The sequence below is a fragment of the Halichoeres trimaculatus genome, unplaced genomic scaffold, assembly GCF_033239565.1.
Source record: "Halichoeres trimaculatus isolate MK-OKI-2021-1 unplaced genomic scaffold, fHalTri1.1 fHalTri1_scaffold_6, whole genome shotgun sequence".
Classification (NCBI taxonomy): Eukaryota; Metazoa; Chordata; class Actinopteri; order Labriformes; family Labridae; genus Halichoeres; species Halichoeres trimaculatus.
This window is the reverse complement of record NW_027437184.1, coordinates 13,929,227-13,946,938: the sequence shown is the minus strand read 5'-3', so window position 1 is coordinate 13,946,938 and position 17,712 is coordinate 13,929,227. Positions and strand designations below refer to the sequence as shown.

General features: G+C 39.5%; 1 protein-coding gene across 2 annotated transcripts in view; it reads right to left on the bottom strand.

The window, feature by feature from the left end:
* The window catches only part of ksr1a (kinase suppressor of ras 1a), a 36,136-nt gene that overhangs the window by 7,278 nt on the left and 11,146 nt on the right, over positions 1 to 17,712 (bottom strand). The window contains exons 2-13 of one of the 2 annotated variants that reach the window (XM_074673002.1): positions 15,774 to 15,914; positions 7,886 to 8,033; positions 7,318 to 7,792; positions 4,898 to 5,079; positions 3,130 to 3,199; positions 2,968 to 3,051; positions 2,788 to 2,849; positions 2,582 to 2,691; positions 2,014 to 2,182; positions 1,700 to 1,741; positions 1,370 to 1,418; positions 1,208 to 1,271 (exon numbers count right to left, since the gene is read on the bottom strand). In XM_074673002.1, the coding sequence (XP_074529103.1) occupies positions 1,208 to 1,271; positions 1,370 to 1,418; positions 1,700 to 1,741; positions 2,014 to 2,182; positions 2,582 to 2,691; positions 2,788 to 2,849; positions 2,968 to 3,051; positions 3,130 to 3,199; positions 4,898 to 5,079; positions 7,318 to 7,792; positions 7,886 to 8,033; positions 15,774 to 15,914 (1,596 nt within the window). The remainder of the gene's footprint in view (positions 1 to 1,207; positions 1,272 to 1,369; positions 1,419 to 1,699; positions 1,742 to 2,013; positions 2,183 to 2,581; positions 2,692 to 2,787; positions 2,850 to 2,967; positions 3,052 to 3,129; positions 3,200 to 4,897; positions 5,080 to 7,317; positions 7,793 to 7,885; positions 8,034 to 15,773; positions 15,915 to 17,712) is intronic. The other variant, XM_074673003.1, reaches the window with a different exon arrangement.

Sequence of the window (17,712 nt, the reverse complement as noted above, 5' to 3'; positions counted from 1 at the left end):
ACTGAGTATGATTTTGAATCTAGACCTCCATGGGATAACAGGGTTCCTACAGCTCAAGGTAAGTTAAATTTAAGACTTTTTAAGACTTTTTTTAATGACGTTGGAAATCAAATTTAAAAACAAGTCCACAATGAACCACAATTGAAACAAACAAAACTAACAAACAAAAACACCACATGAATTACCTGGGTCAGAGGCAATTTTAACCCACTGTAAATTTTACATAAAACATCACTTTTTACCTTTTTCAAACCCAATTTTTACAACTTTATACCTATTTTGCCCCCATTCATCTTTTTTGGCCACTGTCACAACCATTTTTGGAATTTTTCCATGGTTTTTGAAATTCAATTTCAAATTTAATTCTCAGTTTTGCTGCCATAATCAATTTTCCAAAGCCACTTGTGAATTTTTTGCCAATTTTTGCTAACTTTTTTCTCCCTCCAGGCACCCTAGGTAGAACCAAGACATGCATCTGCTTTAAAAGTTCCTGGTGCAACCACATCACCGTTTTGTTAGTTCCGCTATTGTGATTACTCGATGTTGCCACGAGTGTAAATCAGGTAATGATTTAGAAAAATAGATAAATGTTACTTAATTTTTTTTTTTACTTCAAACGAACATAAATCTTACCAATGTGTTCAAATTTTTAAGACTTCTGAAATTTGGATTTAAGACTTTTTAATGCTAATTCAGGCCTTATTTTTAGAACTATGAATTCAATGCCTTTTAAGACTTTTCAAGGATCCGCGGGAACCCTGGATAATGATAGAGGTCTGGTGTGTGGGGGATGAGGGTTCTGTTTTTTTGGCACAAGTATATGTCTTCATATGTGATGGTATGGAAATTGTCTAATTGTCTAAAGACAATGTTGTCACTAGCATCAAGTGGCTTGTGTGCTTAAACTCTTCTCTGGGTTTTTCCACTAAAAACTTCTGTCCACTAAATACCTTTCCACTTGATGATGTCATCCACTCACTCACTAATTTCACACCAAGCTGGGAGTCATTTTCAGGGAAAATTTGCAAAAAGCTAAAATGGCTTCAGTTGTATTGTTTGTAGTAAAAAAGAATCCAGTGAGTAAAACAATCATTGCTTATTAACATTTCTTGTCTCTTGGGATAGATTCCAACTTTTGCTCATGTTGGAATAAGGATAAAATTACTATTAGCTAAGTGATTCTGATGACAACGTGTCGCAACATTACCTCTTCATCCTCGTCTTCTACCAGTTCAGCATGTATGTCATCTGCCAAGTGCTCTGTCTCATTACTGTGAAACAAACATTTGACATCAGAAGAGTAAAAATTCAACTGCTTTGTCATTGTTTACTTTACATGTAGTCATTATTTTCAATAAAGCTGTCTTACACAGTGTCTTGCAGGATGTCAGGGTGCAAATGAGCAGGACTGGAGACATCTGTGAAGATTTAAAAAAGATACCTCAGGAGAGAGTCGGCATAGTTTTCTATCCCAGTGATATTATGGCCCACCACATACAAAATATCACTGCTCATGCAGTTTCCCGCCACCACCAGCAGATGGCATAAAAAGACTGCTAAGTTTTAACATGCAATGCCTTCCCCGGAGCAAACACACAAGCAAAGAGAAGAGCGACAGGGAATCTAAGGTTTGAGAGTGAAATGGTGAACGAATATCAATGCAGCAGGTTACTCTGGACACATGTTAGAGTCAACTCACCAGGGAAGATAAACTGCTGTCTGTGCTGAAAGTAACAGGCAGCTTTTGAGAAGAGAAAGAAAGGGAAAGACCAACAAGCACGGCAGGGAGAGAGATGTTTGGTTAGAGAAGCTTTGAATCCACACATCCTGTGAAAGCACACTTCTTCTAAAATGTTAGTGAGAAAGGATTATTGAGTAATGCTCTTTAACTGAGATTCAGGGAAAACATCTGTACAACATGGAGACATGTTAGTATCATGTGAGCATGCTCATTTCATAGTGTGTAGGGGAGTGTTTATCAGACTACAGTATCGTAACTTTTCGGAGACTAACCTGGAAAGTTGAAGCGGCTGTCTCGATGGCCTTTGGGTGAGGGGTTGGGTGGTGGTGTTGCGCTGGGTGGGTTGCTCTGCTGGAAGGGTGCAGGGGAGGAAGGTGTGGACGACGTGGTGGAGGACGGATTGCTGCTGGAGTCAAGCTGGTTCATCACAGGAGGATGATCCTAGAGGGGTAGAATAGACATAAAGGTCACTTCTGAGAAATGGTGACTGACTCCTACAGCATCTTCTGAATGTTTGACTTTGTTACAGAGCATTGCAGTTTGTTGACCTGTTGTATCACAAATCTTCAGAATACATTAAAAGGGTGGATGGTGATCTTAGTTATCACAAAGGAAAAACACGTTCCAGAATCATTTTTCTTTCTGCTGCAAAACAAACATGTAGTGTTTGATCAGAGAGCAATCATCTGTTCAACAGGACGCAGCCTGTATTTGCATATTAATGAGCAGGAACAAAACCCGCAGTTTGTATTTTAGTGACGCACTTTATCCTGTGGTGAATACATTTTTTTATACTTGTCTTTAAGAGTGACATAAAGTAAGGCTGGTGTTGTTTCTTACCTTTTTCGTAATGGCCTTTGGTAGCGTGCCAAACTGTGGTGCTTCTTGTGGCCTATCCACAGGGTTGTTTATATCTGACGGAACAGACTCAGTCCTTCGAATTTTGGCGACTGAAAGAGAAAATGAGATGATCACGAGACATCAGCATAATGCTTCTTTATCCATTTATAAGTCTGGGAGGAGGTTCAGCGTAAAACAAAGCTTACTTGGTAGAAAGGAGATTCTGCAGGATGGGGCTTCCTTTGTGCATTTGTTGTGGCACTTTAACCTGCAGAGTGGGCAGTGTGTCTTCATTTATTGTGCAGTAATGGGTTACCTTTGTACTATCTCAGTCAATGAAAAACCTTTAAAGAGTGAGACACTTCAAAAGAAAAAGCTGCGCTCACCGACAGTGTTTGCACTTCACTCCAAACATCATGTTCTTCTGGCACACCTGGCACGTCTGTGACAGCCACGACTTTGTTGAGAACCTGAAAAAATGCATTGGTGCCCTTAAACCAGTCTCAGAATATCAAATATGTGTTTTTTAAATTGGGCTATGGTTATACCTGTGTGTGACTGCAAGGCCAATGTCCCTCCTCACTGCTTGTGGGGAGCTGCGATGCACTGCTACATTATCTGTACAGATGGGAACAGAAAAAGAGAGGGTGAGATAAACGCAAGGCTTCTACAAAAGCAGCTTGTAATCTGAAAACAAGCAAACCAAACACCTAATATTTATACTGCTGAACTGCAGGCTAAACGTAAAGAATCAGAGGTAGAAACCAAAAGCTTAAAGAAGGGGTATTATGTTTTTTTTCATATTTGAAACATGTCCAAATTAAATATGTGCAGATTTTCAAGCTGCTACATTTTAATGTCACTGCGCTATCCTGTGCTCTCTTATTTTGTCTCCACCAATAAAAAACAGTAATAAAGTGATTCTAATGTCAAAAAGGAAACAAAAACAAAACAAAACAAAAAAAACAAGTTGCACACCCTCACACAATTTAAATTACTTAAATCCTGAACTCTAAATTATTTCAAATTTTGATCTTTCTTTTTTATGGCTGCTACAGCAAATCATCCTGTCCTTTGTTTTATTTTAGATTAAAAAAAGAAGAAGAAAGAAATCACTGAATCACTCAAAACGGTCCCTTCTTAAACTAGCACAAGATCTTCAGATTTTTAAGAGTCTCTAAAAATGATGAGGCCATTGCATATTGATCTCCTAACTTTTTTCAGGACACATTGGAGGGGTGGTAGGGATTAAAAATATAGTGTTATTTTATCCATATCTAGATATGAAAATTAAAGATATTAATATTGCAAAATCAACGTAAATCATACATATTTCCCTGCTCACCCTGCATGTACAGCTTGATTATAGGTGACTTGTTAATGTTGACGACTGACAGTGAGTTCTAATCAATAAAACTGCACTTTCCATTTTCTTCCTTACATTGATATTCTTATTTTTCTGGAAAATGCAAAGATTTCGTACAAGCTGTATGCATATTGTGTCACATCGATTTTTAAATTTATCTGGCATTAATATCAAAGTATGACACTCTGTCCATATCATTGAGCCCTAAGGGGTGGGCTTCAAACATCAAGGTCTGCCCATTGCTCCCAGGGCTGGCCAATCAGAGGGAAGGGAGTTTGTGGAGACGGAAGCCTTAAAGAGACAACAGCTACAGCAAAGGTTGAAACCAGTCTCAGCCCAAAACCTGAGGATTTTTTATGCAGAGCTACTACAGAGGAACCAAAGGGACAAGATAAAGAGTAAAAAAGCATGATACCCCTACTTTAATGTATTAGTTCAAAGGTTAGGATATTTGACTTTAGTTTATAAATAAATGAATGAATAGTTTTGAGAATGGATAAAAAGTTGAAATCTTCTGAGCTGATACATGTACAAAACTGTCAATGAACTATAGCAAAAGGAGGCTGAACACAATGCAATAAGTTTGATAAAAATCATGGACCCACAGTGAAGCTGTCTAAAAATTCAGATAGTAAGCACAGATGTACATTTAACCCTTGACAAAGGCAGCTAGAAGTAATGAATAAAGCTTAAATAGAGAGCTGAAAGTTATCAGTTTTTCAGATTTCTGTCAGATTAAAACAATAGACAGTTTAATTAGTTTGCGTGAATCATGAACATGGTTAAGCTACATTAGGATGTGATTTCAAATGATGGATGAGTTGTTTCAAATCTAGCATGACACAATTATAAACAAGCACACTGAGACACGTGACATTACAATGCTCATTGGAAAACTGTATTATTTACAGAACCTGATGAATTAAAGTGATTTTGCATGAGGAACTCACTCTTGATGGTGCTGTGCTCCTCCATCAGGGTGGGTGTGCCAGGTAGGGTGTATGATGACGGAGTGGCCACCGGGGTATTTCCAGGGGTGCGCGCAGATATGACCGAGTATCGAGAAGGCGAGTCTTCACATCCGTTCCCGTTGACTTGCATATTCAGGAGCAACTTGTTCTTTTTTACACACCTGTGGAGAATGCGAGATGATGAGTTTAATAAAAGCAGACTGAACTTAACAGTGTTTGATGTATCACTGCACTGAGCAGGTTACACATCACATAACCTGAGTGGATCTGGCATTAAACACAAAGAGTGAGAGCCTTACACCAGGATCAGTGTCACAAGTACTGAAGCACAACACAGTGCCAGGGCTGTTGTTTATTCACACATGTGAGCTCTCACATAGTGTTAAAAGAACTCATGTATCTTTTTTTTTCATCCTGTTCCTGTGCAGCTTTGACCTGATTTCAGTTTGCTGTTGTAATATAATGTACAGCGTGTGCAATCCCAGGGTGAACTAGCAGGATTGTGTCAGATGCATTGGATCTGTGTCAGCCGTATTTACTTCTGCCTTGCCCATTTTTTTCACCGAAGCTGTCCATAAACAGACCGGATATTATGGATAAACATGTGGCCTGTTTGTGTGTGTGTGCGCGTCCAATCACAATAGAGGAGGTGGGGGGGTAAGGGAGGGAGAGACAGATCGTGTGTGTCTTGCCACCTCGGAGCATTAGTCCTAGGAAATACTTCCTGTTTTGACATGAGTCATAATCTCTGTGAATCTGTGAGGGGATTAGCTCCACGCATACAGGCAGAGCAAAGGAGCAACAGGCAGGATGTGAAAGGATGTGAGAGAGGGGGAATGAGAGAAAGCGTGTGTGACTGTATCATGGGAGAGCTTTGCTTCTGCGTGGACACAGTGTACGTCTGAGGAGACGACCACAGGGCAGATGCTTTCAAGATTGCAAAGTCTAAAATTTGAGATAGGTAAAAGTGAGAATGCTACCTTAAGCAAGGTTTCCACGACATCATTGCTAAAGTAGAAAAAACTACTTCCTAAGTAAATCCTTCTTTTTCTTCTTTAATAGAATTGAAAGAAAGCCTGACTCTGAGTTTGAGTCAGAGTGAATCTGTTTGGGGGAGAAAGGTTTGGAAAATTATGAAGCCACATGACTGTGGGGGGCCTAAAAAACACAAAGTATTTGTAGTAGTAAAACAGTGGGGCCTCATTTAATGTTTGCTATGAGAACCCAAATTCCTGGCAACCCCTCTGTCAAGAGAATTGTCAATACTTCACCCTGAAAAGTGCCACGAGGGAAATGTTTACAGTATACAAGGATAGGGATGGGGGTTGTTGCCATGCAGTTAGGAGCATAGACCTAAGCCTGTTAAAAAATAAAACTAGAAAAGCACTCAGAGAACACAGACCTCTGCCAAGCATAATGTGATTGTCACACAACACTTTAGTCCTACTTTAATGTTATACTTCCTTTCAGCAGACTGTCTGCTACAATTTGGTGTTAGTTGCAGGTTTGTACGATAATTTTTTGGCTGACAGTGTTGAGAATTATGATGACCCAAAACGTATTTTATATTATGGATCTTAGCATCAAGAATATTGATGACTGTCAGAAATTATAGTGACCTTGTCTTGTATTCTTTTCCAAAGCAATCCGACCATTTATCGTGGAGTTATATACACTTATGGTGAAAATGGCCCTATCTCACAATGATAAAGAATCCTTCAAAAAAATCCTGGATCCAGACGGTGATCCGGATTGCCTCTTAAATTTAATCACTTCTTCCTTACCCCATTTTGAACATTTCCTGAAAATTTCATGAGAATCTGTTTGTTACTTTTTGAATTATGTTGTTCACAAACAGACAAACTCTCCCAAAAACATAACCTCCTTGGCGGAGGTAATAATTACATGTTGAATACCCCTATAATCGGTATAATACCTGGTATTCACCCAGAAATAAAATCAGGTATCAGGACCCTGAAACTGCTATTCTAAATAAATTGTTAAATGTTGCTGTGCTCTGGGCCTGTTGGTACGAATATTTACAATTTGGTCATATCTAAAATTAAATTTGTGCACCAACAGTTGTTTTCTCAACCTCAAATTAGAAAAGTCTCTTGTTATGGAAATTGTTATGGAATCTGTGTTTGTACCAGCTTTTTGTTTGTGTGAATATATACAGACATATTTTTATATAAGTAGTGCTTTTACCATAAGGTTCCCTCTTCACCCCTCAGTGCCCTAGAACTTATACTTAAGAAAACCAAAAGCTGAAACCTTCTATACTAAAAATGTAATCTGGAGATTCCTGTGCACTTGCCATCTGACCCACTTATGAAAATCTCTGCACAAAGTGAATTCTGTCACAGTATGTGAGACCAAACTTCTCTCTGAGCACCTACTTGTTGGTAGGAGGGTCTTCGATGCGGTTGCCCAGCTGAGACTCATGGCTTTTGCTGCGTGTCAGGGTAATGTTGGGCAGTAGATGCAGCACTTTGCGGGATGGAGGCGGAGGTGTGCAGGGGGGCTTCAGTCTGTGACGCCTCTTTGAGGGTGGGGTTATGGGTGGGGTAGAAGTGTGTCCGTGAAGCCGGGCTGTGCGGGCGAAGGACATCGGGAATGGATCCGTGAGGGGGCTTTCGCTGTGTGAGTCAGGTGTGGGTGCTGCCGACATGGAGCCTGAGCGAGGGTGAGGAAAGGTGGCACACGGAGTGGACGGGGTGGAGTGGATAGTGGATGGGCGGGCAAGAGGTGAGGGGCTGTGAGCGCGGAGAGGAGTCCCCAGGTTTGATAGCTGCTCTGCGGTCAGTAGAGAGCCGCTATCCCTCCTTGTGGGCTCAGACAGCCATGTGCTGCCATCGTCCCTCATCTCCCCTCCTGGAAACAGCACAGACACATACACTGTCAGTTTACAACTCCAGGAGGATAACTGTGGCACACACTTAACCATGAATGCTCTGATAAACAAACCTGATTCAGTTGCACTCTTGAGACAGGAGAGGGCAGCACTGAGCCTGGCACATTCCTCTGAACTGGAGCCGAGTCTTCGCATTGTGTCCCTCACCTGAGCACCTGTCATCTGCAGTAAGGCATCCAGAGATAACTTTGCTGCTACGGCCTGCAAAGGAGCAAAACAGAAGGAAGAGACGGAGGAGAAGAAGAAGGAGATGAAAGAGAAGAAGAAAAAGAGAAAAAGAGTTAGATGACAAAACTATCAACTACAACTTATACAAATAATAATGAAAAAAATGAAAAAAAACCCTATTCATACACAAAGAGAAGGAAAACAATCAGGGAAATTAAACACTGTAAAAGACTAAACTGTTTGAAAAGTATACAGTGGAATCAGGTTGATGATGAATACTCGGGAATTAAATTCTACTTAGCCTTCATTGTGAACCCTTAATTTAGTAGTGCATAAATGATGAAAATGCTTGCACCTACATCACAAGAGAGAGCATGGGATTTGTTCTTGTAAACAAGACAAAAAGCTTTTAACACTGAAGTGGTGTCGTCACTATTGTCTGATATAAGTCAGCATTAAAAGGGCAGCATGGTAAGATAATAAGTAGGTCATACAACCTCTGACTTTACACTGTTCCTGGAAGTCAGAGCAATCCTGTTTGTTTGTAGCATTTCACATATGACTTCTTCCATCAGGGATATAAATGCACATACAGCTCTACAGTAATCTCTATATGCTCGTGCATAGGAGTTGAACAGGAGAAAAAATTAAAGAGCTGGACTAAGGGCCTAAAAACTGAGGGGAAATTAAAAGAAATTGAAAACCAAGTACAAAGACTCTCAGGTCATGTTGCAGTCAAGAGGGAGACTTTTTCAATCATATTTGAACAACAATTTAACATCACCAGGATACTGTTCAATTTACTTGGATGCTTGAATAGTTTACTGACTACCAGCACATCTCTCTTCAATGGTTGCAGCAGAGTACAGTCTTAAATATAGCGGTCACTGTACAGAGGTGAAAGAAACTTTGTAGAGTGGGTACAAACATTGTGTAGAATCTTTTAGTATCAGAGTGGGAGAAGACTGGGTAAGTGCCGAGCTACAAAAATAGAAAGTAGCAGAAAAACTCACAGATACAGGACTTCTACGATTTACTACAATGTAAGCAAGCTTGATTTGGGCTGATACTGTCCATGTATGTGTCTGTGTGATCAAATGTAACAACACTTTACATAAAAAGACAATATTTGAAACGACTGAGCTGAGGATATTTTAAAATTTACTGAAGCCCTCTTTGTTTTGGTTTTGGTTATAGTGGTCTTGAAGTAAATGAAAAAGAGTATTTCCCAAGATTAAAATAATGACATGAAAAACAGAAATGTCTAAGTTCTGAAAAGTTTTTTTATATACTCAGTACTTGGTTTGTAATCCATTACCATGAATTCCTGCGTCCTTATGGCGTTAAATTGAGGCAACCAGATTGTGGCATGACTGAGGTGTTATCAAGTTTAGGGTTGCTCTGAAAGCAGCCCCCAGCTTGACTGTTTTTATTCCCCATCTTCCTCTTGATTAGCACCCCACAGATTCTCAATGAAGTTCAGGTCAGGTGAGCTGACTGACCAATCAAGCACAAGAATACCAGTCAGAAGATGACTCGGTGATAGTTTTGGCACTGTGGGCAGGTAACAAGTCTTATTGGAAAAGGAAGTCCTTATCAAGCCTTTTAGGAGAGGGAAGTGTAAAGTGGACGCGTGTGTCGACTTTGGATTTGATGAAACATAACGGACCGACACCAGCAGACGACATGGGGTGCATCTCAAAGCTCCAAAGTTACATCCTTCCTTCCTCCATATGCGTCGTTCACTTGTGTCTTAGTCCCTCCCACCAGAGATGCATGGGAGAGACGCGAGGAAATGAAGAGAGGAGAGAGGGTGGAGGGGATCCGTTTTTAGAGCAATGGGACATCCTCTCCCTCGGAGCGTCACATGAAGCAACATGTTTCAGTGATGACGGCATCAGATGATCACCTCTGGATCATCTGTCAGTCAGCTCTAACAGCTGTTTGTGCGTCTGGGCATGTGCGCTGTAATAACTCGGATCAAACAGAAACAGTAACAGAGATTTGTCTGTTCCTTTAACCAGTTAAACACACACGTTACTATGAACAAAACCTGCTCTCTGTTTATTCTGAGTGCTGTTTAGAAACTCATGGATCACTTTTCCAGTAAAATGCGTGAGATAATTTATGAAATATTTAGCCTTTATCTTGAGCCCATCTGATCGTGAACTCTGAAGCTTATTAATATGACCCACCTTATTGTTTCTCAGGAAGATATTATTAATCAGTCTGTTTTCTGTATTAATCCTCTGTTATATTGATTTGATAATGGTTGTATTCAGTGTTTTGTGCTTTAAACTCACAGCGAACACTTAATTACCAGATTTATGATCAGTTTCTGAACAATCCTCTGTGCCTATTTCAGCTCGTCTTTTCTCTCATTAAACTCTGTTCTGTTTGTAAAGTTTCATGTGAAGTCTGAGCCTCTGCAGCATCCAATCAGAGAGTGATACTCCATATGGGGGCGTGTCTGTCAGTGAAAAGACTTCCACAAAGCCGGCTCTCGTGTCACCTCGATCATAGCTCCTCTGATAAGTCTCCTCCATCCTCTCTCCTCTCTCCTCTGAGCGCAATTATCGCTTTGGGACAGTCTTTAAAATGGCGCCTGGGAAAGTACTTCCGGTGTCACGGAGGAGATAGGACGGAGGAAGCACAAAGTTAACGCATTGAGACGCACCCATGGTGACCAAAATGATCACAGACTGCAGAAACTTCCCGCTGGGCTCCAACAGTTAACATTATGTGGCTCTCACTCTAGGATCTTGATTTCTAATTGAGATGTAAATTTTAATTTCATCTATTTTGCACAACGGACCAGTTCTCTGGTCTTTCTTAAGACCAGGTAAGATACTTTTGACATTTCTCTGGTGCAGGAGCTGACTGATACCAGGAATCCAACACTTGCAGCTACTTTCCTGAACCAGACCTGACGACTGCGTGTGGTTGTTCCTAAAGCTCTGACACCAGCCTCAGTCCACTCCTTGTGAAGCTCTTCCAGCTCTTGAATCATGTTTTCTTGACAATCCTCTCAAAGCTGTGGTCATCCCTGCTGCTTGTGCACCTTTTCCTACCACACTATTCCCTTTCAGTCCACTTTGCATTAATCTGATTCGACACAGGCCTCTGAGTACAGCCAGTCTTTTCAGCAGTGACCTTCTGTGGTTGAGTCTCTGGACAACTGTCAAGTCAACAGTTTCCTCATGATTCAGGTTGAATGTGTTCTAGTAGATCCAAGATACACTGTATTTATTCTGTTTGGAAAAAAAAAAAAAAACTCAGACTCTAAATGAATAAATGAACCATTTTTCTTTTTGTCATGTAATGAGTTCAGAACATATTATTTCCACTTTCTGTGATAACTGATTATTGTACTTTTTCACAATATTCTAAATTCTTCTATGCACCAGCCATTAAGAAAGACCAAAAAAGTGGAGATAAATCAAGCCTCGGCTATTTTGTAGCAACAGAAAAACATGCAGCATAATCAAGCTAAAAAACTAGCTGTATTTTTTTTTAATCACTGTTTGCTTTTTATAAATACTCAAAAACAGTCTAAGAAAAAAAATCACAGTGAACAAAGTGATGCATTTCAATTACTTCTGATAAGAATGTACTCAGCCTCATTTACGTGTGTGATTGAGTGTGTGTGTTGACTTGGTTGTAAAGTTGTGTGGGCAGAGGGTCGTTGGGCTGACGGACATGTGTGATTTTTGTTAATTGGACTGTAAAGCACTTTGTGTTACATTTTTTTGTATGAAAAGCACTTTCCAAATAAAGTTTGATATGATTTGAACAATCCAAAGACTTTAAAGAAAATTATGCCCTGGATGAAAATTAGCCCTACGGCTAACTGGCATCTTTACATGAATGCTGGGTTGAAATGTTCATTGATATGCTTTTTCTCTTTAAATGTACAAATAAACTAAAAAATAAATAAATAAAAAGCTGTATCTTCTTTGTTAAAAACAAAAAAGATGGAGCCAGCCTTTTTTGGCAATCTGGTGCCTGACACTTTGACAGCTAACTGACACAGCATTTAACTTTCATCATTTTCAGACCAGCAGCTCATGCAGATTTTTTATTTTAATTCTGCAACTGTAGTGTCATAACTGCTTGACTCAAGCTTGAACCTTAACAAATACCAAAAGAATGAAAAATCTGCATTTTTTATTAAGCTTGTTGGAAATATGATCATGATGTAAGCCCTCTTGATTCCAATTAGTAGACAGTAAAGATCTACAACACTTCAACCTTAAAGAGGATGAATATTAAAAAAGAAGCTAAAAATGAGTGGCTTTAAAAAGTCAAACTTTACAAAATCAAAAAGAGCTGATGTACACAAACTCACAGGCCTGATTTACTTCTTCTTATTCAGTGCTTAGTGAGAAAGACTGAGGAGCACAAACAGTTTGTGCAAGGCCAAGGGAAACAGGAGATAGTCTGGTGATTTTGGGATGTTTTTGTGACATGGGAAGTACGCAAATGCTTATCAGTCAGGTTAAAACCCTTGCTATGAGAGGGCAAGCACTGATCAGAAAACTAGGCCAACCTCCCACACTCGTGTGTACACTGTAAGCAAAAGGAGACACACACACACACACACACACACACACACACACACACACACACACACACACACACACACACACACACACACACACACACACACAACACACACACACGTTCATGCAGACAGAAGCACATGGGTAAGGGTGAGTGATGTGATATTTGAAAGTGGCTGTGGGCTCTCAGCTCCCCTCCCGCCCACTCACTCATTATAACATTACAATTTTAGCATCATGAACAGCATAGCTTGCACATGTTATTGCTGTACTGAGGCCTTCTTGATACAGTAATGTGAGTCTGAGGTGCTGTGTATCTGTGCAGAGCTTTACTAACACAATGATAGTGAGTCTGCAAAGAACATCAAGGAAATTTTGTGAAACACAGGGCTGTTAAATTAGTAAAAACATGCACACTGAGAACTATGCATGCAAAACCAAATGCGTCTACATTTTTTGTTTTCATTCAGATTGGTAAAAAAATAAGAATTTGAAGCCTTTCAAAGAAGTAAAGAGAATATCTTGTGTACTGTTTTCCTGGCTCAAAATTCTTTGCAACCTCTCACGGTGAGTCCAGGTTAATCCAGGTAAGGTAAATTAGTTGAGCCACAGACAAAGTTAATTAGTTCATGGAAAGGCACACATGGTCGTTTAGGAATCTGGCCAACATGGCATCAACATGCAGGAATAACATTATGTAATAGCTCAATGTCAGTTGCATCATGGGAGCAGGGAGAGATTGGATTCCAGATTTAAAACAACAACAAAAACACGACAAAAAGAAATACTACATGAAATCATTGTAATGTTTTTTGGATCACATGTTACATAATCCAGCCCTCACAGTAAAGACTGGGGACATGCACTGCTGAAATCTCAATCTATTAGTCTTTGATCTAAATGGGTCATCATTACGCCATAATGGAGCTACATGCTTTGGGAAATCCCTGCTGGACAGGACATGTAAATGAGCGCTTCTACTACGCTTTTAAAACCACAGGAACAAAGCTGAATCCTGTGAAGGGAAAGTCGTGAGCTTTAATCTAAAAAAAGCAAACACAGCACCGGCCATGAAAGATAAGACTAAACAGAAGACACATAACAAGATATGGAACAAAGACAGGGGGAGAAAATGAAAGCAAGCACAAACTTGGGACATATTAAAGACTAACATGTAAAATAAGCAGGTTACAGTGAGGGCAGCAAAAACACAAACAGACAAGAAACACATGAAAACATACAGAAGCTGAGGGGGATTACAAGAGTGCAGAGCAGCACAGGAAGGGCAGCCAGTGGAAGGAGAGGAAACTACCACTAAATTTGCCAAAACAGAACATGTAGTGGAATGACAACTACATCAAGCCTGCGAAGAAACACTGTACCCCGTGTTTGCAAAGGCATTAGAATATTTTGTAAATGCAATTAAAGATTTAAGAGTGGTTCTCAAACAAACTGTTTGAGCACTGTAAACAGCACAGGGATTAGTTTCCTCATTATCACAAGTAGCAGGAACAAAAAGGCATTTGGGTTTTTAAAAGGGGTGCACAGATCACAATTTTCTGGCCAATCACCGATCTTCAGAAAGCCTGACCTGTCGATACCGATTTGGGACGATATCGATTTTTATTTTTTATCTTTTATAACTGACAGCATATACCTTCACTGTTCCAATCGTATTTTATTGACAATTATTGAAAAATACATTGAAACACTAAAATCTAGGGCTGCAGCTATCAAATATTTTAGTATTCGAGTATTCTGCTGAAAATCCCATCGATTAATCGAGTAATCGGATAAAATACATATTTGTTTAGTTAAAGAGCAGTTATTTTTCAAATGAAAAATTCTCTCTTCAAGAAATAGAATTTTCTGATACAGCATGTCAATAAGAGCACTTCCTTTGGTAGCTCCAAAATCTGTAAACACACTTTGACACATTTTTTGTGCCTTGTATATCTCATCAAACGTTGCAGACCCAAATGGCACCCGTTTCGTAGAATGACCCATTAGTCTCCAAACTCTAGAAAAGAAGCTAGATTTGTTGCTAGTTGCTATTTTGTATAAGAGGTAGCTTGAGGGGTCTGAAAACTCTCTTAATATGGCCTCAGCTCTATTTGAAATACCACTCTTTGATCTTTTTTAAAATTAAACGATTCCTCGAGGCGGAGAAAATTATTTGAGTATTTTTTGTAATCGAGTACCTCGAATCATTCGAGGAATCGTTTCAGCTCTACTAAAACCTTTATGTTTTAACTTAAACAACCAATAAAGTGTCCTGAGATTTAGGTCTCAGAGCAAAACGAAACAATGGCTGGCTGTCAGACCTTCCCGGAGGTATATAAGATCAGTTTCATATAAAGATCACCAATCCCGCAAAATTAAGGAAATTGGCACCGATCGCTCAGTGCATGTCTAGTTTAATTTTTTTTTTTTTTGTCATTATACACAATATTGTTGTATTATTTTTGTTGCACATGTAGGAGTGACTTAGGCTCTCTATTTGCTAGTCACCTCTAATAGGGCCACCACAGGGCAACACGATACACTACAGTCCTGATTCTGGTGTCATTCAACTCAACATCTTCAAACACACACTCTAAAACAAGCCACTAGCTCCTCCTCACAGATCAGAGTTGACTGTTAGAATCTGTGTCTTGGGTTGTATAATAAAATAAAAAAGGGAAATCAAAAATTAAATAAAGCGTATGTGTTTTTAAAGCAACTGACTCCAGGTAAGAGATTTCTTGAGATCTGGTAAGGCTTCAACAAATATCTATTTCGAGAAATTCCTCACACACTTGTATAAAAAGGCTTCCTCCACTCTCACGTACATGGCACAAAGATATAAATTGCACCAAGCTGGGAACCAGATTTTTATGCAACCACAAGAAGTTTGTCTAAAGAAGGGCATGTTAGTCTCTCTGTCTCTTTCTCTCTCCATATTAGTCTAGCAGAAACTGCTTGTGTATGTTGATTTGAAAAAACTAGGGGAAAAAAAAATATTTTTTTATTAAACTAATGAGTTCAAATGCTACTGTTTGAAGCCTAAAAAGGGGCTTTTCCTCTCTTGTGATATCTTATAGTCACAACTCAAGTATTTTTCATGCACATGTGAAAAGGGGACACAGTGCACTCATACCAAATCCACAGAAATAGGATCCAGACACAATCACCCACGCTGCAGAAGGAGAGAGCAAGCAGCATGACTTACCTCGATGAGCTCTGGTCGCAGGTTGATGGTGCGTAGCCAGTCTTTTAAATGTGGGTAGCTGTCCAAGGCCTCGGGCCTCTCTGTCTCTGGCACTTTCTGCTTGCACTGCAGCTGTTTACAGATGTATTTCATCAGCTTCACCTGCAGGGAGCAACAGAGAACATAGCTCAGAGGGGAGGAGCAGGTTAGAGGGGAGAGTGAAGGCCTGCTAGGAGCTAAGATATCCGACACACCTCTGTTTTCTTATAAATGACATGTCACTACCTATAATGTGTCATTTGGAGCAATAACCTTGATAATAATGACAACTTTTTGACGTTTATCCGGACTGAAAGGTACAATCAAGGTTAACATGATGCTAAAATTACCACATTGTCGCACAGTTTTTCCCATTCTGGACTCAATGTACCTGCAGTATATGTGATTTCAATGTTTGTTTAACTTAATTTTCCACTGCCTCCAGTGCACAAGACAGTTAATTAGATATGAGCAGCTATTATCATACAGAGGAACAATGAGCCGGTCATCTAATGAGAGCATCTGCACTGCTGGCACAGCAAACAAGCGCAAGTGGAACAGGGGAAGCAGCTTAGTGACGTAATGACAGTAGAAAGTCCCATATGAGCAGCCAACCTTTAAGGCAGTTTCAGAGTTACTGTTCACTGGATTATTATCAAAATCAAACACATTTCTGAGGAGTGCTAGTACATGGCAAGGTTGTGTTAACAAGCTCATAGTTACTGCATTTCATCCAGGGTTTGAGCTGTAGATGTGACGTCAAAATTAAGTCTGAGAAAGCATCCTTAAAAAATAAAGTGAATGTATACTTAAAAACTAGAAAAGCACTCAGAGAGCACAGACCTCGACCAAGCATATTGTGATTGTCACGCAATACTTTAGTCCTACTTTAATGTTATACTCCCTTTCAGCAGACTATCTACTACGATTTGCTGTTAGTTGCATGCTTGTATGATAATTTGTTACCTGACAGTATTGAAAATTATGACCCAGTACACGTTTCATATTCCGGATCTTAGTTTCCAGAATATTGACAGGATCTGGATCATACTTTTACATCTGTCAGAAATTATGGTGGCCTTGTCTTGTATTGTTTTGCAAAGCAATCCAACCATTTACCGTTTACTTAGATGAAAACGGCCCTAATCTCACAATGATAAAGAATCCTTTAAAGAAATCCTGGACCCAGATGGTGATCTGGATCACCTTGAAAATTTAAACACTTCTTCCTTATCTCATTCTGAACATTTCCTAAAAATTTCATCAAGATCAGTTGGTTACTTTTCGAGTTTTATCTTTTTTTTGAAATTCCACTTCTTGTCCCATGTATAGGAAATGATTTAGGAAAATGGACACTATACTTTTTGTATAATTGGAATAAAGGATGTGTGAGGTTGCTACTCCCCTTCATACTGCTGAAAACGTTATTAACTTACATCTTAAGTCAAACCTAAGGTTTACAAATCTACGGTGCAAAACCTGACTGTGGAACTTATCTGGAACTCTGGATATTACAAAGTCTGGCAATGGTGTTGATGTTTTGTGTTTTGTTTTTCTCTGTTTGTACCTAAAGGAAAAAATGGAAATAAATTCAAAGTGTCACAAAAAAAAACTATCAGAGATCAAGATCAAAAAACAGCTCACTTTGCTGCTTTGTTTTTTTCTGTTTTGATTCATATTTACTTGTTGTTACACACAACAGTAGTCTGATAGTTGAGTTAGCTGAGCTGCCTCCATTTGTTCTTCAAGTGATAAAGTGATGGATCTATTCTGTTTGTTGGAGCTATATTATTACAAAGTAAGAAAGCTGTTGTGGCTTTGGGTTTCCGTTGGCTTTAAATGATTGCATCTGCTCATCAGCACATCAATGACTAAAGTGAAGCCCTCGCTGGAGTGTCTCATGACAGCGGGAGCATCAGTT